Below are 24,760 nucleotides of genomic sequence, written 5' to 3' on the forward strand. Positions count from 1 at the left end.
ATGAAGAGGGAGAATCAGAGCAGCACATCCGAGTTCCTCCTCCTGGGCCTCCCCATCCAGCCAGAGCAGCAGGCTGTGTTCTTCGCCCTGTCCCTGGGCATGTACCTGATCACAGTGCTGGGGAACCTGCTCATCATCCTGCTCATCCGGCTGGACTCTAACCTTCACACCCCCATGTATTTCTTCCTCAGCCACTTGGCTCTCACTGACATCTCTCTTTCATCTGTCATGGTCCCAAAGATGTTAATGAGCATGCAAATTCAGGATCAATCCATTCTTTATGGAGGGTGTGTAACTCAGATCTATTTTTTCATATTTTTCATTGATCTAGACAATTTCCTTCTCACTTCAATGGCATACAATCGGTATGTGGTCATCTGTCACCCCCTCTGCTACACCACTATCATGAAAGAGGGACGGTGTAACTTACTGGTAGCAGTGTCCTGGATCCTCTCCTGTACCAATGCCCTGTCTCACACTCTCCTCCTGGCCCCACTGTCCCTTTGTACTGACAACACCATCCCCCATTTCTTCTGTGACCTTATTGCCCTACTCAAACTCTCATGCTCAGATATCTCCCTCAATGAGCTAGTCATTTTCACAGTGGGACATGCAGTCATTACTCTACCACTAATATGCATCTTGATCTCTTATGGCCACATTGGGGTCACCATCCTGAAGGCTCCATCTAACAAGGGCATCTTCAACACTTTGTCCACCTGTGGCTCCCACTTCTCTGTGGTGTCTCTGTATTATGGCACAATTATTGGACTGTATTTTCTCCCCTCATCCAGTGCCTCCAGTGACTAATTGTCTCTGTGATGTACACGGTGATCACGCCATTGCTGAATCCCTTCATTTATAGTCTAAGGAACAGGGACGTAGAGGGATCCCTGAAGAGACTCTTCAACAGGACAACAGTCTTATCTCAATGACATTTGCTCTTCTTTATAATAGACATATGTATTGACCTCTCTCCAAATGATAGATCCTTAATCCTGATCCCAGCAAGGGATAAGTGCTCAGTAACTCTCTGATGACTTGAATTGCATTCTGTTACAGTTCTTCTCTCTTTTCCTCTGTAGTGTAAATTGTCAATTCTGAGTTTATATAATTGGTTATTTATCTTGCCTATTAGATTCAGAAATTACATAGTTAACAGAACTTAAATCTTTGCTTTTATTTCCTGGAAATTTATTTATTTGTTCTTATGAATAGTTTAAATATGTTGACTAACAGGCTTCCCTTGCCATAGAAAAGTTGAAGGATTGAGTACTTGTAAAGGCATTTTCCTTTGTTTCTTCCCATTCAGTTCTCTTCTCACATTTTTTATTGCTGTTGCTGACAGTGGTGGGTCAGGAGAAGAAACTATATAGTACCCCTTACAGATTCATAAAGCTATTCACTGTCATAAGTTCAGCTCTTCCACTTCAGGACTTGAGGTTCCTCTTCTAGACTACAGTAACTTTCATTCAACAGTTCACTTTTACACCAGCTGTCTATGAAGCTTTCTGACTACACATGTGAGTTTCAGTCATGACACAGACTCACTCCAGGTAACGAATGAGAAGAAAAAAAAAGTATTAACAGTCAGGAGTGGTCTGTTTTCCTCACTAAAATTGATCCCTTTTCCATTCAGTCTCTTCATTGTCTTTCTTATTGAAAAGTATTTCTACTCAGCTTAATGGCCCCTGGTTTGTATTATTTGCCCAAGTAATCATCTATGATTCTCTTCTATCTTCTATGTTCTTCACCATCCAGTGAAGGGCACATAGGTCTCTTTTTTTGTTCCTCTACTTAAAGATAAACAGAGCTACAAATGCTTCTGAGAATCAGCAACATGTAGCGCAAGAAAAGAATATTTGGAAAGATAGATCTCACTTGTATCTGTATATACCAGGGTGGTGGCTGTGTGGCCCCAGACAATTCACCAAACTCCTTTGAAACTCAATTTCTTCTTCTGTATAGGTGAAAAAGTTCTGCAATATCTAACATATTTTTATTTGAAGTAAGTGCAGTAATAAATTGGGCTTAACACTACAGCTGGCCAAGAATAATGAATGTTAATTTTCTCTAACTTCTCCATCAGAGATGAGTTTTGAAGCAGAACTTGTGCAGACACTCCTGAATTATGGTGACCATGGGCAACTTGTCATGTTGGTTATATTCCCAGTTCAAAAGCAATAATGTGCCCTAGAACACAGCAAGCTATCTATTCTGGCTTGATCCAGAACCAAATAACTAAAGGGCAATGAACGAGTGAGTTGATGTGTGGGTAGGTAAGGAAAGGCAGATCAGAAAAATACCTTACTCTTCACTTGCTTGATATTGACTCAAAGAGTGACTGTTCATTGGGGGCTCATGTAGCTGCATTTTGGCATCCCAGATTCCTTTGTAGAACAAGAAAGAGTGTTACTACCACCCCTTGCTGCAAACACAGGGTCACTTTGTTTACAGGCTTAGCCCCTACTTTTTCCAGAGCCAAAACCTGAACAGGGATAAATTCTTTATTGTTGGTCTAGATAAAGCGTGCCTTGGTAGCCTCAACACACTCATGAACTACTGTACACTCTCATCCCTGCTACAGTGATGTGATCTGTAGAACGGAGTTCCTGACTCATTTTCCCTGCCACATTCCAGTTCTGTTGTTCAGATCCCTGAAGGTCTGCCTAGTCTTGTCAGTCCCATCCTCCAGAGAGGCCAATATTGTCATTTATGTTTTTAGCCACAGGCTGGTGACACTTCTCTGAATGGCTTTTCCTCAACAAATGGCAAGCTCACTTGTCTGTTAGGAAGTGTTTTATCACTATCTGTCCTACTAGTCCACCCCATCTCCTAGATCAGTTTGCTTTGGTTTTGGACAGCCCAAAGGACACTGGTGTGCACTGTATTGATTTGAATATGCAAATAGAACTGGACATCAATCACATTGGAAGCATGCAATTTATTTTAGTGCATTTCACTCTAGCAATGCCAAGGCTAAGATTCATGACCTTCTCCAGTGAAGCACCTCATTGAGTTTAGAACAAAGGTTGCTGCATTTTTGAAATCCATGAATGTGTGATTTGTTCACAACTTAATAAATAGTTCTGAAAATTGGCAATTATTGATGTTTCAAGTGACCAGTGTACATCCTTCTCAAAAGTTGATATTAGTTCTTTCACAGTGTGACAATAGAAAAACCTTTTTCGGAAGGGAGGAATCAAAATATCCTAGAACCCAGAGCTCCAGCACTTGATTTTAGCACATAACTCTGACATGGGAATTTTAAGAGTAAACAAAAATAATTCTGTTTTCTCACAGACGGAAAGCAGAAGGGGAATTTGCTAAAGAATTAAGTTCACTTAGCTTTTGAAGGAAAAAATAAATGCATCGATGTTGTGTCGATTAGCATCTTTGAATCCAAGAACTGTGTGCATGTGTGTGTGTTTGCGTGTGTGTAACTCACATATACATACAACTTAATTTGTATTTAATTAAGGACAAATGTTGGAATTATACTGAAAATAGTAAAACATTATTTATTTTGTTGATTGCACTCCTCAGTATCCATTCTGCAAGTTACCTGTCTGTGTCAGGCAGTGTGCCTATCCTTGGTCAAACAGAGCTGGATAAAGAGAAAGCCTCCAAGCAAAAGAAGCTCATAATCTCACAGTGTAGCGACAGATGAACTAAGAAATATGCAAGAGTACAAAAAATGCCTTAATATGATAACACCACGAATAGTTGTGCTTTTTTTTGCATGGCTACTGCGCGTCAGGCATTTTATTAAAAGCTGTACCTGTATTATCTCATTTAATCCTGATAATAATTTTATATACATACACTCTTGTTATGTATATTTTACAACTGGAGAAATTGAGGCTTAGAGATGATGTAATACTTACATGGTAGTAACACAAGGGAGTATAGTTAATGCTGCCTGGATATCAGCAAAAGCTTTACAGGGGAAATAATTCTTCAGTTGGGAGTTGAAGAACGCTCAGGATTGATACATAATGGAACAAATGAATCTAGGTATAGTGGACAGAGTGGGCCAGGACACTGAAATTGCGTGGTATGTTCAGGGGAATGTAAGAAAAATGATATTGCTATACATATGTGTGTATGAGTCAAGGGAGCATCAAGAACTGCGTCTAGACAGGGAGACAAAGACTATATTGTGAGGGGAGTAGGATGTCCTGTTAAGAGGTTTAGACATTGCCTTGCCAGTGACAGGCACCACTGGCTAGGGGTGGGGTCGAATAGGGATTAGTCCCAGGGAAGGTTATATTTGTGTTTTCAAAAGATTACTCAGGTAACCAATGTGTGAGATGGTTTGGCAATGGATTGGAGTGCCTTGAGTCAAGAGGCTTAATTAGAAGGTTATTGTACATCCAGGTAACAGATAATGTGTGCCTGGATGAAGACAATGGCGTAAAGACAGAGAAGAGAATACCCTTGAAGGTAGACTAGACAGTATTGGTAATTGATGGGAAGTAGGTGACAGAATGAATGATTGCTCTCAATTTATGGTTCTGTGGACTGATATTTAAGAACAAAATGAAGACTAGGTACCTTCAATAATTTTGATTAGGTCTAACAGTCTTGAGGAAGTGAGGAAACAAATTGAAGACCACTTGCTTCTTAAAAATATATTCTGAGCAAGAAGAAAGTAAAATCCCTAAACAGGCAAGGGACACCAGGAAGCTTTCTATTATGCCACCTCTCTCCATTACCCGACCTCTGATTCAAAGCACACCCTGCTCACATTATCCTACCAAGGTGCAAAGATTTCTAAGTAACCTGTATGTCAGCGGGAATTATTTTAATGCAAATATCACATTAATTCTCTTTGACATGGATGACCTTAAAGGAATAGAAATTTGAGCTTAGGTTTTGGGGATGGGTGTAATAAGATAGTCATGTGCCTCATAATGATGTTTTGATCAACAACAGACCACATATGCGACAGTGGTTTCAGGCTCATAAAGGAACTGAATAAATCCTATCACAGAAATACTTATATAGTGTTACAGTTTCCTACAGTATTTAGTACATTAACAAGCTGTACATGTTTTTAGCGTAGGGGCATTAGTTATACAATATAGCTTAGCTGTATAGCAGGCCATCCCATGTAGGCGTCTGTAAGTACATTTTATGATGTTTGCACAATGACAAAATTGCCCAGTGAAACATTTCTCAAAACATATCCTCATAGTTAAGTAAAGTATAACTGTATATCAAGGGAGGAATAAGTTTGGAAGTTTGAATAAATTGATAACTCTTGGCTGGCTGGAATCGTGATAGGCAACAGTGTCCCTTGATGAATCTTTGTATGTTCAGTGCTGACCTAACTCCTAACGGCCACATAATTACATTAAGTAAACAGAAGTTGACACCCAGTCACATCTAGTTTTCTTGGGGCCTGTGAGAAATAATTTAAACCATACCCAAATAGGGTTCAGAAATTTACTACACTATCAGTGAGTTCATCGAGGGTCCCAGAGGATCAGAATGGTGAAAGAAACCAGAAAGCTACCTAGAGAAACCACCACAAGTACAGAAGTTAAAGTTGATTGGGGGAATCTGAGCAGCAGATTTAGGGTATCAGGGTGGACATAGGTTTCAGATAGCTTCTTTCTCGCGTTTATTTGAGGACCTTTCCTTTGTCAACGTAGGCTTCAATGCAATCCAAAATAACCCTTCTCTGATTCCCCAAAAACCATGGTAACAGACTGCTCCATGGAACGGAAGTGTAACTCTGTGAGATGAACTCACACATCACAAAGCAGTTTCTCAGAAAGCTTCGTTCTCCTTGTTATCTGAGGATATATCCTTTGTCACCATAAGCTTCATTTCACTAAGAATTATCCTACAGCAGATTTCGTGACAACAGTGTTAGCAAACTGATCAATGAAAAGTATAACTCTGTGAGTTGCATTCACACATCACAATGCAGTTTCTCACAACGCTTCTTTTCAGATTTTATCTTAGGCTATTTCCTTCTTCACTATCGGCCTCAATGCACTACCAAATGTCACTTTGCACATCCCATGAAAACAGTGTTAGCAAACTGTTCATGAAGAGAAAGGTGTATCTCTGTGAGTTGATTTCACAAATCATATCTGCAGATTTCAGGACAATAGTGTTAGCAAGCTGATCAATGAAAAGAAAAGTGTAACTCTGTGAGTTGCATTCACACATCACAATGCAGTTTCTCAGAATGTTTCTTTCCAGTTTTTATCTGAGGATATTTCCTTTTTCACCATAGGCCTCAATGCGCTCCCAAATATCACTTTGCAGATGCCATGAAAACAGTGTTAGCAAACTGCTTCATGAAGAGAAAGGTGAATCTCTGTGAGATGAATGTAGACATCAGAAAGCACTTTCTCAAAAAGCTTCTTTCTAGTTTTTATCTGAGGATATTTCCTTTTCAAAATAGCCCTCAATGCGTTCCCAAATATCACCTTGCAGATTCCACGAAAACTATGTTAGCAAACTGTTTCATGGAGAGAAAGGTGTAACTCTGTGAGATGAATTCACACATCACAAAGCAGTTTCTTAGAAAGCTTCGTTCTCCTTTTTATCTGAGGATATATCCTTTGTCACTATAAGCTTCATTGCACTAAGAATTATCCTACTGCAGATTTCAGGACAACAGTGTTAGCAAACTGATCAAGGAAAAGAAAAGTGTAACTCTGTGAGTTGCATTCACACATCACAATGCAGTTTCTCAGAATGCTTCTTTCCAGTTTTTATCTGAGAATATTTCCTTTTCCACCATAGCCCTGAAGGTGCTCCCAAATATCACCTTGCAGATTCCATGAAAAGAGTGTTAGCAAACTGTTTCATGAACAGAAAGGTGTATCTCTGTGAGATGAATTCACACATCACCAACAAGTTTCTCAGAAAGCTTCTTTCTAGTTTTTATCTGAGGATATTTCCTGTTCCACCATAGCCCTCCATGTGCTCCCAAATATCACTATGTGGGTTCCTCGAAAACAGTGTTAGCAAACTGTTCATGTAGAGAAAGGTGTATCTCTTTGAGTTCACTTCACACATCACCAACAAGTTTCTCAGAAAGCTTCTTTCTCGTGTTTATTTGAGGACATTTCCTTTGTCAGCGTAGGCTTCAATGTGATCCAAAGTATCCCTTCTCAGATTCCCCAAAAACTGTGGTAACAGACTGCTTGCTCTATGGGAAGAAAGTGTAACTCTGTGAGATGAATTCACACACCACAAAGCAGTTTCTTAGAAAGCTTCATTCTCCTTTTTATCTGAGGATATATCCTTTGTCACCGTAAGCTTCATTGCACTAAGAATTATCCTACTGCAGATTTCGGGACAACAGTGTTAGCAAACTGATCAATGAAAAGAAAAGTGTAACTCCATGAGTTGCATTCACACATCACAATGCAGTTTCTCAGAATGCTTCTTTCCAGTTTTTATCTGAGGATATTTCCTTTTTCACCATAGGCCTCAAGGCACTCTCAAATATCACTTTGCAGATTCCACGAAAACAGTGTTAGCAAACTGCTTCTTGAAGATAAAGGTGTAACTCTGAGAGATGAATTCAAACTTCACAAAGAAGTTTCTCAGAAAGCTTCTTTCTAGTTTTTATTTGAGGATATTTCCTCTGTCAGCGTCGGCTTCAGTGCCATCCAAAATATCCCTTCTTAGATTCCCCAAAAACACGGGCAGCAGACTGCTCCATGAAACAAAAGTGTAACTCTGTGACATGAATTCACATATCAGAAAGCAGTTTCTCAGAAAGTTTCTTTCTAGTTTCTATCTGGCGATATTTCCTTTTTCACCTGTAAGCTTCATTGTGCTAAGAATTATCCTACTGCAGTTTTCAAGACAACCATGTTAGCAAACTGATCAATGAAAAGAAAAGTGTAACTCAGTGAATTGCATTCACGTATCTCAATGCAGTTTCTCAGAACGCTTCTTTCCAGATTCTATCTGAGGCTATTTCCTTTTTCACTATAGGCCTCAATGCACTCCCAAATAATACTTTGCAGATTGCACGAAATCAGTGTTAGCAAACCGTTCATGAAGAGGAAGGTGTATCTCTTTGAGTTGATTTCACACATCACAAACAGGTTTCTCAGAAAGCTTCCTTCTCATGATTATTTGAGGACATTTCCTTTGTCAGCGTAGTCTTCAAAGCGATCCAGAATATCCCTTCTCATATTCCACAAAAACTGTGGTAACAGATTGCTGCATGAAACGAATGTGTAAGTCTGTGAGATGAATTGAAGTATCAGAAAACAGTTTCTCAGAAAGCTTCTTTCGCCTTTTTATCTGAGGATGTATCCTTGGCCACTGTAAGCTTCATTGTGCTAAGAATTATCCTACTGCAGATTTCGTGACAACAGTGTTAGCAAACTGATCAATGAAAAGAAAAGTGTAAGTCTGTGAATTGCATTCACACATCACAATGCAGTTTCTCAGAATGTTTCTTTCCAGTTTTTATCTGAGGATATTTCCTTTTTCACCATAGGCCTCAATGAGCTCCCAAATATCTTTTTACAGAATCCACAAAAACAGTGTTAGCAAACTGCTTCATGAAGAGAAAGGTGAATCTCTGCGAGATGAATGTAGACATCAGAAAGCACTTTCTCAAAAAGCTTCTTTCTAGTTTTTATCTGAGGATATTTCCTTTTTCAAAATAGCCCTCAATGCATCCCCAAATATCACTTTGCAGATTCCACGAAAACTATGTTAGCAAACTGTTTCATGGAGAGAAAGGTGTAACTCTGTGAGATGAATTCACACATCACAAAGCAGTTTCTCAGAAAGCTTCGTTCTCCATTTTATCTGAGGATATATCCTTTCTTAAGGTAAGCTTCATTGCACTAAGAATTATCCTACTGCAGATTTCGGGAAAATAGTGTTAGCAAACTGATCAAGGAAAAGAAAAGTGTAACTCTGTGAGCTGCATTCACACATCACAATGCAGTTTCTCAGAATGCTTCTTTCCAGTTTTTATCTGAGAATATTTCCTGTTCCATCATAGCCCTCCATGCGCTCCCAAATATCACTATGCAGATTCCACGAAAACAGTGTTAGCAAACTTCTTCATGAAGAGAAAAATGAATCTCTGTGAGATGAATGCAGACATCAGAAAGCACTTTCTCAGAAAGCTTCTTTCTAGTTTTTATCTGCGGATATTTCCTTTTTCAAAATAGCCCTCAATGCGTTCCCAAATATCACTTTGCAGATTCCACGAAAACACTCTTAGCAAACTGTCTCATGGAGAGAAATATGTAACTCTGAGACATGAATTCACACATCACAAAGCAGTTTCTCAGAAAGGTTTCAAGACAACAGTGTTAACAAACTGATAAATGAAAAGGAAAGTGTAACTCAGTGAATTGCATTCACACATCACAAGGCAGTTTCTCAGAATGTTTCTTTCCAGATTTTATGTGAGGCTATTTCCTTTTTCACTATAGGCCTCAATGCGCTCCCATATATCACTTTGCAGATTGCACGAAAACAGTGTTAGCAAACCGTTCATGAAGACAAAGGTGTATCTCTGTGAGCTGATTTCACACATTCCAAACAAGTTTCTCTGAAAGCTTCTTTCCCGTGTATATTTGAGGACATTTCCTTTGTCAGCTAGTCTTCAATGCGATCCAAAATATCCCTTCTCTGATTCCCGAAAAACCGTGGTAACAGACTGCTCCATGGAATGAAAGTGTAACTCTGTGAGATGAATTCAAATACCAGAAAACAGATTCTCAGCTTCTTTCTAGTTTTTATCAGGAGGATATTTCCTTTTCCATGAGAGCCCTGAAGGTGCTCCCAAATATCACCTTGCGGATTCCATGAAAAGAGTGTTAGCAAACTGTTTCATGGACAGAAAGGTGTATCTCTGTGAGATGAATTCACACATCACCAACAAGTTTCTCAGAAAGCTTCTTTCTAGTTTTTATCTGAGGATATTTCCTGTTCCACCATAGCCCTCCATGCGTTCCCAAATATCACTATGCAGGTTCCTCGAAAACAGTGTTAGCAAACTGTTCATGTAGAGAAAGGTGTATCTCTGGTGAGTTCATTTCACACATCACCAACAAGTTTCTCAGAAAGTTTCTCTCTCGTGTTTATTTGAGGACATTTCCTTTGTTAGTGTAGGCTTCAATGCGACCCAAAATATCCCTTCTCAGATTCCCAAAAACTGTGGTAACAGACTAAATGCTCCATGGGAAGAAAGTATAACTCTGTGAGATGAATTCACACATCACAAAGCAGTTTCTTAGAAAGCTTCGTTCTCCTTTTACTTGAGGATATATCCTTTGTCACCGTAAGCTTCATTGCACTAAGAATTATCCTACTGCAGATTTCGGGACAACAGTGTTAGCAAACTGATCAATGAAAAGAGAAGTGTAACTCCATGAGTTGCATTCACACATCACAATGCAGTTTCTCAGAATGCTTCTTTCCAGTTTTTATCTGAGGATAATTCCTTTTTCACCATAGGCCTCAAGGTGCTCTCAAATACCACTTTGCAGATTCCACGAAAACAGTGTTAGCAAACTGCTTCTTGAAGATAAAGGTGTAACTCTGAGAGATGAATTCAAACTTCACAAAGAAGTTTCTCAGAAAGCTTCTTTCTAGTTTTTATTTGAGGATATTTCTTCTGTCAGCATCAGCTTCAGTGCAATCCAAAATATCCCTTCTCAGATTCCCCAAAAACAGGGGTAGCAGACTGCTCCATGGAATGAAAGTGTAACTCTGTGAGAAAGTGTAACTTCGGCTTCATGAAGAGAAAGGGGTAACTCTGTGAGATGAATTCACAGATCACAAAGAAGTTTCTTAGAAAGCTTCTTTCTCATTTTTCTCTGAGGATATTTCCATTCTCAATGCACTCCTGTATATCTCACTGCAGATTCTGTGAAAACAGTGTTAGCAAACTTCTCAATGAAAGCAATAGTGTAACTCTGTGAGATGAATTCACACACCACAAAGCAGTTTCTGAGGAGGCTTCTCTCCAGGTTTTATCTGTGGATGTTTCATTTTTCACCGTGGGATTCAATGATATCCAAATATCACTTCTGGGATTCCTCAAAAATAGTGCTAGCCAACTCCTCCATGAAATAGTGGTGTAACACTGTGAAATGAATTCACACATCACAAAGTAGTTTCTAAGAAAGCTTCATTCTGGTTTATCTCTGAGGATATTCCCTTTGTCCTTACTCTTCAAACCCATGAGAAATATCAGTTCTCAGAATCCACGAAACAGTGCCAGCAAACGGCTCCAATGAAATAGTGGGGTAACTCTGAGATGAATTCACATATCAGAAAGCAATTTCTCAGAAAACTTCTTTCTAGTTTTTATCTGAGGATATTTCCTTTGTCACTGTAAGCTTCATTGCACTAAGAAGTATCCCATTGCAGATTTCGAGAAAACTGTGTTAGCAAACTGATCAATGAAAAGAAAAGTGTAACTCTGTGAGTTGCATTCACCCATCACAATGCAGTTTCTCAGAACGCTTCTTTCCAGTTTTTATCTGAGGATATTTCCTTTTTCACCATAGGCCTCAATGAGCTCCCAAATATCATTTTGCAGATTCCACAAAAACAGTGCAAGCAAACTGCTTCGTGAGGAGAAAGGTGAATATCTGAGATGAATGCAGACATCAGAAAGCAGTTTCTCAGGAAGCTTCTTTCTAGTTTTTATCTGAGGATATTTCCTTTTTCAAAATAGCCCTCAATGTGTTCCCAAATATCCCTTTCAGATTCCACGAAAACACTGTTAGCAAACTGTTTCATGGAGAGAAAGGTGTAACTCTGTGAGATGAAATCACACATCACAAAGCAGTTTCTCAGAAAGCTTCATTCTCCATTTTATCTGAGGATATATCCTTTCTTACAGTAAGCTTCATTGCGCTAAGAATTATCCTACCGCAAATTTTGGGACAATAGTGTTAGCAAATTGATCAATGAAAGAACAATGTAACTCTGTGAGTTGCATTCACACATCACAATGCAGTTTCTCAGAATGCTTCTTTCCAGTTTTTATCTGAGGATATTTCCTTTTTCACCATAGGTCTCAATGTGTTCCCAATATCATTTTGCAGAATCCAGAAAAACACTGTTAGCAAACTGCTAAAGAAAGTTCTTTGTGATGTGTGAATTCACCTAACAGAGTTACACCTTTCTTTTCATGGTGCAGTTTCCCAAAACTGTTTTCACTGAGCTGTTTGATAACACTGTTTTTGTGGAATCTGCAAAGGAATACTTGGGAGCACTTTGAGGCCTATAGTGAAAAAGGGAATTTCCTCAGATAAAAACTAGAAAGAAGCTTTCTGAGAAACTGCATTTTGATGTGTGAATTCATCTCACAGAGTTACACCATTCTTTTCATTGAGCAGTTTGTTAACATTGTTTTCGTGGAATCTGCAATAGGATATTTGGGAGCACATTGAAGCCTATGGTGACAAAGGAAATATCCTCAGATATAAACCAGAAAGAATCTCTCTGTGAAATTTCTTTGTGATTTGTGAATTCATCTTACAGAGTTACATGATTGTTTTAATGGATCAGTTTAGTAGCACTGCTTTTGGGGAATCTGAGAAGGGATATTTGGGATCGCATTGAAGCCTATGTTGCCATAGGAAATATCCTCAGATAAAAACAAGAAATAAACTTTCTGAGAAACTGCTTTTTGATGTGGGAATTTGTCTCAGAGTTACACCATTCTTTTCATTGAGCTGTTTGATAACACCATTTTCATGGAATCTGCGTTAGGATATTAGGGAGTGCATTGAAGCCTACAGTCACAAAGGACATATCCACAGATAAAAATTAAAAACAAGCATTCTGAGAAACTGCTTTTTGATTTTTGAATTCATCTCAAAGAGTTACATGATTCTTTTCATGGAGCAGTTTGGTAGCACTGTTTTGGGGTATCTGAGAAGGTATAATTGGATGGCATTAAAGCCTATAGTGAAAGCGGAAACATCCTCAGATAAAAACTAGAAGGAAGCTTTCTGATAAAGTTCCTTGTGATGTGTGAATTCACCTGGCAGAGTTACAAATTTTTTTTTTCATGGAGCAGATTACTAATACTGTTTTCTTTGAATCTGCAATGGGATATTTGGAAGCGCATTGATGGCTATGGTGAAAAAGGATATATCCTCAGTTAAAAACTAGTAAGAAGCTTTCTGAGAAACTGCTTTTTGATGTGTGAATTCATCTCACAGAGTTACTCTGTTGTTTTCAGTGAGCAATTTGCTAACACTGTTTTCTTGGAATCTGCAATAGGATATTCAGAGTGCATTGAAGCTTACGGTGACAAAAGAAATACCTCATATAAATACTAGAAGAAAGTTTTCTGAGTAACCACTTTGTGATGTTTCAATTCAACTCACAGAGTTACACGATTCTGTTCATGGATCAGTTTGGTAGCAATGTTTTGGGGAATCTGAGAAGGGATATTTGGGATCACATTCAAGCCTTCTGTGTTGAAAGAAATGTCCTCAGATTAATAGCAGTGAGAAGCTTTCCGAGAAACTTCTTTGTGATGTGTGAATCCACCTCACAGATTTACACTGTTTTTTTCATTGAGAAGTTTGCTAACACCATTTTCTTGGAATCTGCAATGGTATGTTTCAGAGCTCATTGAAGCTTATGGTGACTAAGGAAATATCCTCAGAAAAAAAGTAGAAAGAAGCTTTCTGAGAAACTGCTTTGTGATTTTTGAATTCATTTCACTGAGTTACACGATGCTTTTTCAAAGAGCAGTTTGGTAGCACTGTTTTTGGGGAATCTGAGAAGCGATTATTTGGATCACATTGAAGCCTACAGTGACAAAGGAAATATCGTTAGATAAAAACTGGAATGAAGCTTTCTGAGAAAGTTCTTTGTGATGTGTGAATTCATCTCACAGAGTTACACCATAGTTTTCATTGAGGAGTTTGGTAACAATGTTTTTGTGGAATATACAATAGGATATTTGGGAATGCATCAAAGGCTATGGTGACAAAGGAAATATCCTCAGATAAAAACTGGAAAGAATCTTTCTGAGAAACTGCTTTTTGGTTTGTGAATTCATCTCACAGAGTTACACAATTTTTTTCATGGATCAGTTTGGTAGCACTGCTTTTGGGGAATCTGAGGAGGGATATTTGGGATTACATTGAAGCCTACAGTGACAAAGGAAATATCCTCAGATAAAAACTAGAATGAAGCTTTCTGAGAAAGTTCTTTGTGATCTGTGAATTCATCTCTCAGAGTTACACTGTTCTTTTTATTGAGCAGTTTGATAACACTGTGTTTGTGGAATCTGCAACAGGATATTTTGGAGCGCTTTGAAGCCTATGGTGACAAAGGAAATATCTTCAGACAAAAACCTGAAAGCAGTTTCTGGGAAACTGCTTTGTGATGTGTGAATTCATCTCACAGAGTTACACTGTTCTATTCACTGAGCTGTTTCCTAACACTGTTTTTTTAAATCTGCAATGGGATATTTTTGAGTGTATTGATGCTTATGGTGACAAAGGAAATATCCTCAGACAAAAACTAGATAGAAACTTTCTAAGAAACTGCTTTGTGATTTTTGAATTCATCTCAAAGAGATACACCTCATTTTTCATGGCGCAGTTTGGTAGCACTGTTTTGGGGGGATCTGAAGGTATTTATTCGATTGCATTGAAACTTATGGAGACCAAAGAAGTATCCTCAGTAAAATTGAGACAGAAACTTTTTGAGAAACTTCTTTGGGATGTGTGAATTCATCTCAGAGAATTTTGCCATTCTTTTCATTGTGTGGTTGGCTAACACCCTTTTTTGGAATCTGCAATGGAATATTCCGGAACACATGGAGGAATATGATGAAAAAGGAAATATCCTCAGATAATAACCTGAAAGAAGCTTTCTGAGAAACATCTTTGGGATGTTTAAATTCATCTTACAGAGTTACACCATTCTTGTCATGCAGCAGTTTGGTTGCACTGTTTTTGGGGAATTTGAGAAGGGATATTTTGGATTGCATTGGAGCCTATTTTGACAAAGGAAATATCCTCAGATAAAAAATAGAAAGAAGCCTTCTGAGAAACTTCTTAGTGATGAGTGAAATCATTGCACAGAGATACACGATTTATTTCTTGGAGCAGTTTGCTAACACTGTTTTCGTGTAATCTGCAATAGGATATTTGGGAGTGCATTGAAGCTTTTGTTGACAAAGGAAATATCCTCAGACAGAAACCAAAAAGAAGCTTTCTGAGAAACTGCTTTCTGATGTGTCAATTCACCTCACAGATTTACACTGTTGTTTTCATCTAGCAGTTTGCTAACACTGTTTTCATGGAAAGTGCAAAGGAATATTCATGAGCACATTGAGGCCTATGGTGAAAAAGGAAATATCCTCAGACAAAAACTAGAAAGAAGATTTCTGAGAAACTGCTTTGTGATTTGTGAATTCATTTCACAGAGATTCACGATTCTTTTCATGGAGCAGTTTGCTAAGACTGTTTTCCTGGAATCTGCAAAGGGATATTTGGGAGCGCATTGAGGTCTAGGGTGAAAAAAGAATAATCCTCACATAAAAACTAGAAAGACGCTTTCTGAGAAACTGTGTGTGTTGTGTGAATTCATCTCACAGAGTTACACTGTTCTTTGCATTGAGAAGTTTGCTTACTCTGTTTTCTTGGAATCTGCAATCTGATATTTCAGAGCACATTGAAGTTTATGGTGACAAAGGAAACTTACTCAGATAAAAACTACAAAGAAGCTTACTGAGAAACAACTTTGTGATGTTTTAATTCATCTAACTCAGTTACACGATCATTTACATGGAGTAGTTTGGTGGCACTGTTTTTGGTGAATCTGAGAAGGGATATTTTGAAGGGCATTTGAACCTATGGTGACAAAGTAAACACAATCCGATATAAACTAGAAAGAAACTTCCTGAGAAACTGCTTTGTGATGTATGAATTCAACTTCCACAGTTATACTGTTCTTTTCATTCAGCAGTTTGCCAGCACGGTTTTCTTGGAATCTACAATGGGATATTTCAGAGCAGTTTGAAGCTTATTTTAACAAAAGAAATATCCTCAGAAATAACTAGAAAAAAGCTTTCTGAGAATCCGCTTTATAATTGTTGAATTCATCTCTCAGGGTTACACGATACTTTTCATTGAGCAGTTTGGTAGCACTGCTTTTGGGGAATCTGAGAAGGGATATTTTGGATCACATTGAAGTCTATGGTGACAAAAGAAATATCCTCCATAAAAAAGTAGGAAGAACCTTTCTGAGAAAGTTCTTTGTGATGTGAGAATTCATCACACAGAGTTACAACTGTCGTTTCATGGAGCAGTTTGCTAACACTCTTTTTATAGAATCTGCAAAGGGATATTTGGGTGTGCACTGAGGCCTATGGTAAAAAGGGAAATATCCTCAGATAAAAACTAGAGAGAAGCTTTCTGAGAAACTGCTTTGTGATGCATGAATTCATCTCACATAGTTACACTGTTCTTTTCATTCAGCAGTTTGCCTACACTGTTTTCTTGGAATGTGCAAAGGGATATTTGGGAGCACCTTGAGGCCTATGCTGAAAAAGGAAATATCCTGACAAAAACTAGAAAGAAACTTTCTGAGAAACTGCTTTGCAATTTTTGAATTCATCTCAAGGAATTACACCATTCTTTTTATTGTGCAGATTGCTAACACTCTTTTTTTGGAATCTGCAAAGGAATATTTTGGAGCACATATAAGTTTATGGTGACAAAGGAAATATCCTCAGACAAAATCTAGAAAGAAGTTTTCTGAGAAAGAGGTTTGTGATTTGTGAATTCATCTCACAGAGTTACATGATTCTTGTCATGGAGCAGTTTGGCATCACTATTTGTTGGGATTCTGAGAAGGGATATTTTGGTTCGCAATGAATCCCAAGGTGACAAAGGAAATATTCACATTTAAAAACTAAAAAGAAGCTTTCTGAGAAACTGCTTTGAGATGTGTTAGTTCATCTCACGCCATTACATGATTCTTTTCATAGAGCAGTTTGGTAGCACTGTGTTTGGGGAATCTGAAAAGGGATAATTCGGATCTCATTGAAGCCTATGGTGACAAAGGAAATATCCTCAGATAAAAACTATAAAGAAGCTTTCTGAGTAACTTCTTGGTGATGTGTGAATTCACCTCACAGTGTTACACGCATCTTTTCATGGAGAAGTTTGCTACCACTGTTTTCATGGAATCTGCAAAGGGCTATTTGGGAGCACATTGTGGCCTATAGTGAAAAAGGAAATATCCTCAGATAAAAACTAGAAAGAAGCTTTCTGAGAAAGTGCTTTGGGTTGTGTGAGCTTACGTCACAGGGCTACAACATTCGTTTCATTGAGCAGTTTGATTACACTTTTGACGTGGAATCTGCAATAGGATATTTCAGAGCACATTGAAGCCTATGGTGAAAACGGAAATATCCTCACACAAAAACTAGAAAGAAGCTTTCTGAGAAACTGCTTTATGATGTGTTAGTTCATCTCACAGAGTTACATGATTCTTTTCATGTATGAGTTTGGTAGCACTGTTTTTGGGGAATCTGATAAGGGATATTTTGGATCACTTTGAAGCCTATGGTGACAAAGGAAATATCCTGAGATAAAAACTGTAAAGAAGCTTTCTGAGAAACTTCCTTGTGATGTGGGAATTCATCTCACAGAGTTACACCTTTGTTTTCATGGAGCAGTTTGCTAACATAGTTTTCATGGAATCTGTAAAGGGATATTTGGGAACGCATTGAGGACTGTGGTGTAAAAGGAAATTTCCTCAGATGAAAATTAGAAAGAAGCTTTCTGAGAAACTGCTTTGTGATGTGTGAATTCAACTCACAAATTTACACTGTTCTTTTCATTGAGAAGTTTGCAAAAACTGTTTTCTTGGAATCTGCAATGGCATATTTTGGAGCGTATTGAAGTGTATTGTGAAAAAGGAAATATCCTCAGAGAAAAACTAGAAAGAAGCTTTCTGTGGAACTGCTTTGTGATGTGAAAATTCATGTAAGAGAGTTACACTGTTCTTTTCGTTGAGCAGTTTGCTAACATTGTTTTTTTGGTATCTGCAATGGGATATTTCAGAGTGCATTGAAGCTTATTGTGAAAAGGGACATATCCTCAGACAAAAACTAGAAAGAAACTTTCTGAGAAACTGCTTTGTGATTTGTGAATTCATCTCACAGAGTTACAAAATTGAGACCTAAGTTGGAAAAGTAAACACCCTCAGATAATAACTAGAAAGAAGCTTTTTGAGAAACTGCTTTGTGATTTGTTAATTCATCTCACAGAGTTATATGATTCTTTTCATGGATCAATTTGGTAGCACTGTTTTTGGGGAATATAAGAAGGGATGTTTTGGACGGCATTGAAGCCTATGGTGACTAAGGATATATCCCCAAATAAAAATTAGAAAGTTTTCTGAGAAAGTTCTTTGTGATGTGTGAATTCATCTCACAGAGTTACAGCATTGTTTTCATGGAGCAGTTTGCTAACAATTTTCATGGAATCTGCAAAGGGATATTTGGGAGTGCATTGAGGCCTATAGTGAAAGAGTAAATATCCTCAGATAAAAACTAGAAAGAAGCTTTCTGAGAAACTGCTTTGTGACTTGGGAATTCACCTCACAGAGTTACACAATTCTTTTCAAAGAGGTGTTTGGTAGCACTGTTTTTGGGGATTGTGAGGAGAATTATTTTAGATCGCTTTGAAATCTGTGGTGACAAAGGGAATATACTCTGATAAAAATAATAAAGAAGTTTTCTGAGAAGCTACTTTGTGATGTGGGAATTCAACTCACAGTGTTGCACCTTTCTTTTCATGGAGCAGTTTGCCAACACTGTTTTTGTGGAATATGCAAAGGGATATTTGGGAGCACGTTGAGGCCTATGGTGAATAAGGAAATATCATTAGATAAACACTGGATAGAACCTTCCTGAGAAACTGCTTTGTAATATGTGAATTCATCTCACAGAGTTGCAAAGTTCTTTTCATTTAGCAGTCTGCTAACAATGTTTTCTTGGAATCTGCAAAGGAATATTTTGCAGCACATTGAAGCTTACTGTGACTAAGGAAATATCTTCATATAAAAACTATAAAGAAGCTTTCTGAGAAACCGCTTTGTGATGTGTTAATTCATCTCCCAGAGTTACACGATTTATCTAATGCATCAGTTTGGTAGCACTGTTTTAGGGGAAACTGAGAAGGTATATTTTGGATCACATTGAAGCCGATGGTGACAAAGAAAATACACTCAGATAAAAACTAGAAAGAGTCTTTCTGAGAAAGTTTTTTGTGACGTGTAATTTCCTCTCACAGACTTACACCATTCCTTTCATTGAGCAGTTTGCTAACACTGTTTTCGTGGAATCTGCAATAGGATATTCGGGAGCGCTTTGAAGACAATGGTGACAAAGAAAGTATAATTAGATTAAAAACCAAAAAGAAGCTTTCCGAGAAACTGCTTTGTGATGTCTGAACTCAACTCACAGACTTACACTGATCTTTTCATTGAGCAGTTTGCTCACACTGTTTTCTTGGAATCTGCAATGGGATGTTTCAGAGCACATTGAAGTTATGGTGACAAGGAAATATCCTCAGAAAGAATCTAGAAAGAAGCTTTTTGAGAAACTGCTTTGTGATGTGTGAATCCATCTCACAGAGTTACATGATACTTTGCATGCAGCAGGTTTGTCACATTGTTTTTGGGGAATCTGAGAAGGGATATTTTAGATCGCCGTGAAGCCTATGGTGACTAAGGAAATATCCTCAGATAAAAACTAGAGAGAAGCTTTCTGAGAAACTTCTTGGTGATGTGTGAATTCAACTCACAGAGTTACACCTTTCTTTTCATGGAGCAGTTTGATAACACTGTTTTTGTGGAATCTGCAAAGGGATATTTACGAGTGCATTGAGACCTATGGTGAAAAAGGAATTATCCTCAGATAAAAACTAGAAAGAAGCTTTGTGAGAAACTACTTTGTGAAGTGTGAATTCATCTCACAGGGTTACACTGTCATTTTCAGTGAGCAGTTTCCTAAAACTGTTTCCTTGGAACCTTCAATGGGATATTTCAGAGTGCATTGAAGCTTAGGGTGACAAATGAAATATCATCATATAAAAACTAGAACGAAGCTTTCTGAGAAACTGCTTTGTGATGTGTTAATTCATCTGCTGGATTTACATGATTCTTTTTGTGGATCAATTTATTAGCACTGTTTTTGGGGAATCTTAGAAGGGATATTTTGGATCACATTGAAGCCTATGGTGACAAAGGAAATATCCTCAGATAAAAACTAGAAAGAAGCTTCCTGAGAAACTGCCTTGTCATGTGTGAATTCATCTCCCAGATATACACGTTTCTTTTCATGGAGCAGTTTGCTAGCAGTGTTTTCATGGCATCTGCAAAGGGATATTTGGGATCACATTGAGGTCTATAGTGAAAAAGGAAATATCCTCATAGAAAAACTAGAAAGAAGTTTTCTGAGAATCTGCTTTGTGATGTTTGAATTCAAGGCACAGAGTTACACTGTTCCTTTCATGGAGCAGTATGCTAACACTGTTTTCTTGGAATCTACAATGGCATATTTTGGAGCATATTGAAGCTTATAGTGACAAAGGAAATATCCTCATATAAAAACTAGAAAGAAGCCCTCTGAGAAACTGCTTTATGATATGTTAATTCATCTCAGAGAGATACACAGTTCCTTTCATGGATCAGTTTGGTAGCACTCTTTTTGGGGAATCTGAGAAGGGATATTTTAGATCGCTGTGAAGCCTATGGTGACTAAGGAAATATCCTCAGATAAAAACTAGAGAGAAGCTTTCTGAGAAAGTTCTTTGGGTTGTATGAATTCATCTCACAGAGATACACCTTTCTTTTCATGGAGCAGTTTGCAAACACTGTTTTCATGGAATCAGGGATATTTTTGGGCACATTGAGGCCTATGGTGAAAATGGAAGTATCCTCAGATAAAACTAGAGAGAAATTTTCTGAGAAACTGCTTTGTGATGGGTGAGTTCATCTCACAGAGCTATGCCATGCTTTTCTTTGAGCCTTTTGATAACACAGTTTTCATGGAGTCTGCAATAGGATATTTGGGAGTGCAAGAAAGTATTTGGTGACAAAGGAAATATCCTCATAGAAAAACCATAAAGAAGTTTTCTGGGAAACCACTTTGTGATGTGATAATTTATCTCAAAGAGTTACACAATTCTTTTCATGGATCAGTTTGGTAGCACTGTTTTTGGGGAACCTGAGAAGGGGTATTTTGGATTGCATGGAAGCCTAAGGTGACTAAGGAAATATCATCAGACAAAAACTAGAAAGGAGCTTTCTGAGAAAATTCTTTGTGATATGTGAATTCATCTTACAGAGTTAACTGTTCTTTACAAGGAGCAGTTTGCTAATACTGTTTTCGTGGAATATGTAAAGGGATATTTTGGAAGGCATTGATGCCTATGGTGAAAAAGGAAATATCCTCAGATAAAAATTAGAAAGAAGCTTTCTGAGAAAGTGCTTTGTGATGGGTGAATTCATCTCACAGGGCTATATTGTGCTATTCTTTGAGCCATTTGATAACATTGTTTTTATGGAGTGTTGCAATAGGATATTTCGGAGTGCTTTGAAACCTATTGTGACAAAGGAAACATCCTTAGAAAAAAAGTTAAAAGAAGCTTTCTGAGAAACTGCTTTTTGTGTGAATTCATCTCACAGCGTTACACTGTTCTTTTCATTGATCAGTTTGCTAACACTGTTTTCTTGGAATCTGCAATGGGATATTTCAGAATACATTGAAGTTTATGGTGACAAAGGAAATATTCTGAGACAAAAACTAGAAAGAAGCTTTCTGAGGAACTGCTTTGTGATTTTTGAAATCATCTCACAGAATTACACCTTCCTTTTCATGGAGCAGTTTGGTAGCCCTATTTTTGGGGAGTCTAAGAAGCGATATTTTGGATTGCACTGAAGCCTATGATGTCAAAGGAAATATTCTCAGATTAAAACTAGAAAGAAGCTTTCAGAGAAACTTCTTTGTGGTGTGTGAATTCACCTCACAGAGTTACAATTTTCTTTTCATGGAGCAGTTTGATAACACTGTTTTCGTGGAATCTGCAAAGAAATATTTTAGAGTGCACGGATGCCTATGCTGAAAAAGGAAATATCTTCAGATTAAAACTAGAAGGAAGCTTTCTGAGAAACTTCTTTGTGATGTGTGTATTTATCTCACAGAGTTACACTGTTGTTTTCATTGAGCAGTTTGCTAACACTGTTTTCTAGGAATCTGCAATGGGATTCTTTAGAGTGCATTGAAGCTTATGGTGACAAAGGAAATATATTTATATAAAAACTAGAAAGAAGCTTTCCGAGAAACCACTATGTGATGTGTTAATTCATCTCCTAGAGTTACACAATTCTTTTCATGGATCATTTTTTTAGCACTGTTTTTGGGAATCTGAGTAGGGATATTTTGGATAGCATTGAAGCCTAGGGTGCCAATAAATTATCCTCAGATAAAAACTAGAAAGAAGCTTTCTGAGAAAGGCTTTGTTGATGTGTGAATTCATCTCACAGAGTTACACCTTGGTTTCCATGGAGCAGTTTGCTAACATTGTTTTTGTGGAATCTGTAAAGGAATAATTGGGACCACATTGAGGCCTCTAGTGAAAAAAGAATTATTCTCAGATAAAAACTAGAAAGAAACTTTGTGAGAAACTGCTTTGTGATGTGTGTATTCATCTAACAGAGTATCACCTTTCTGTTCATGGAGCAGATTGCTAACACAGTTTCTGTGGAATCTGCAAAGGGATGTTTGGGAGCACATTGCCCATGGTGAAAAAGGAAATATCCTCAGAGAAAAAGTAGAAAGAAGCTTTCTGAGAAACTAATTCGTGATGTGTGATTTCATCTTACAGATTTACACTGTTAATTTCATTGAGCCATTTGCTAACACTGTTTTCCTGGAGGCTACAATGGGATATTTTGGAGTGCATTGACACTTATGGTGACAAAGGAAATATCCTCATATAAAAACTATAAAGAAACTTTCTGAGAAACCTCTTTGTGATGTGTAAATTCATCTGACAGATTTACACGATTCTTATCATGGATCAGCTTTTGGGGAACCTAAGAAGGGATATTTTGGATTGCATTGAAGCCTATGGTGACAAAGGAGATATCCTCAGATAAAAACTACAAAGAATCTTTCTGAGAAAATTATTTGTGATGTTTGAATTCATGTCACAGATTTACACCTTTCTATTCATGAAGCCGTTTGCTTTGAATCTGCGAAGGGATATTTGGGAGAGCATTGAGGCCTATAGTGAAAAAGGAAATATCATCAGATAAAAACTAGAAAGAAGCTGTCTGAGAAACTGCTTTGTCATGTGTGAATTCATCTCACAGAGCTGCTCTGTTCTTTTCTTTTTTTTTTATTTTTTTATTTTTTTATTTTTTATTTTTTTAATTTATTTATTATTATTATACTTTAAGTTGTAGGGTACATGTGCATAACGTGCAGGATTGTTACATATGTATACTTGTGCCATGTTGGTGTGCTGCACCCATCAACTCGTCATTTACATCAGGTATAACTCCCAGTGCAATCCCTCCCCCCTCCCCCCTCCCCATGATAGGCCCCGGTGTGTGGTGTTCCCCTTCCCGAGTCCAAGTGATCTCATTGTTCAGTTCCCACCTATGAGTGAGAACATGCGGTGTTTGGTTTTCTGTTCTTGTGATAGTTTGCTAAGAATGATGGTTTCCAGCTGCATCCATGTCCCTACAAAGGACACAAACTCATCCTTTTTTATGGCTGCATAGTATTCCATGGTGTATATGTGCCACATTTTCTTAATCCAATCTGTCACTGATGGACATTTGGGTTGATTCCAAGTCTTTGCTATTGTGAATAGTGCTGCAATAAACATACGTGTGCATGTGTCTTTATAGCAGCATAATTTATAATCCTTTGGGTATATACCCAGTAAGGGGATGGCTGGGTCATATGGTACATCTAGTTCTAGATCCTTGAGGAATCGCCATACTGTTTTCCATAATGGTTGAACTAGTTTACAATCCCACCAACAGTGTAAAAGTGTTCCTATTTCTCCACATCCTCTCCAGCACCTGTTGTTTCCTGACTTTTTAATGATCGCCATTCTAACTGGTGTGAGATGGTATCTCATTGTGGTTTTGATTTGCATTTCTTTGATGGCCAGTGATGATGAGCATTTTTTCATGTGTCTGTTGGCTGTATGAATGTCTTCTTTTGAGAAATGTCTGTTCATATCCTTTGCCCACTTTTTGATGGGGTTGTTTGTTTTTTTCTTATAAATTTGTTTGAGTTCTTTGTAGGTTCTGGATATTAGCCCTTTGTCAGATGAGTAGATTGCAAAAATTTTCTCCCATTCTGTAGGTTGCCTGTTCGCTCTGATGGTAGTTTCTTTTGCTGTGCAGAAGCTCTTTAGTTTAATGAGATCCCATTTGTCAATTTTGGCTTTTGCTGCCGTTGCTTTTGGTGTTTTAGACATGAAGTCTTTGCCCATGCCTATGTCCTGAATGGTACTACCTAGGTTTTCCTCTAGGGTTTTTATGGTATTAGGTCTAACATTTAAGTCTCTAATCCATCTTGAATTAATTTTCGTATAAGGAGTAAGGAAAGGATCCAGTTTCAGCTTTCTACTTATGGCTAGCCAATTTTCCCACCACCATTTATTAAATAGGGAATCCTTTCCCCATTTCTTGTTTCTCTCAGGTTTGTCAAAGATCAGATGGC

The 24,760-nt window shown here is 37.8% G+C and overlaps 1 protein-coding gene across 1 annotated transcript; it reads left to right on the forward strand.

Moving 5' to 3' along the window:
- On the forward strand, window positions 1–935 carry LOC105487175 (olfactory receptor 1J4). The gene is given in 2 exon segments (XM_011750525.3): window positions 1–805; window positions 808–935. Coding segments are annotated over 2 exon segments (933 nt in total).
- Window positions 936–24,760: the final 23,825 nt, after the last annotated feature.

This window comes from Macaca nemestrina, chromosome 14, assembly GCF_043159975.1.
Source record: "Macaca nemestrina isolate mMacNem1 chromosome 14, mMacNem.hap1, whole genome shotgun sequence".
Lineage (NCBI taxonomy): Eukaryota > Metazoa > Chordata > Mammalia > Primates > Cercopithecidae > Macaca > Macaca nemestrina.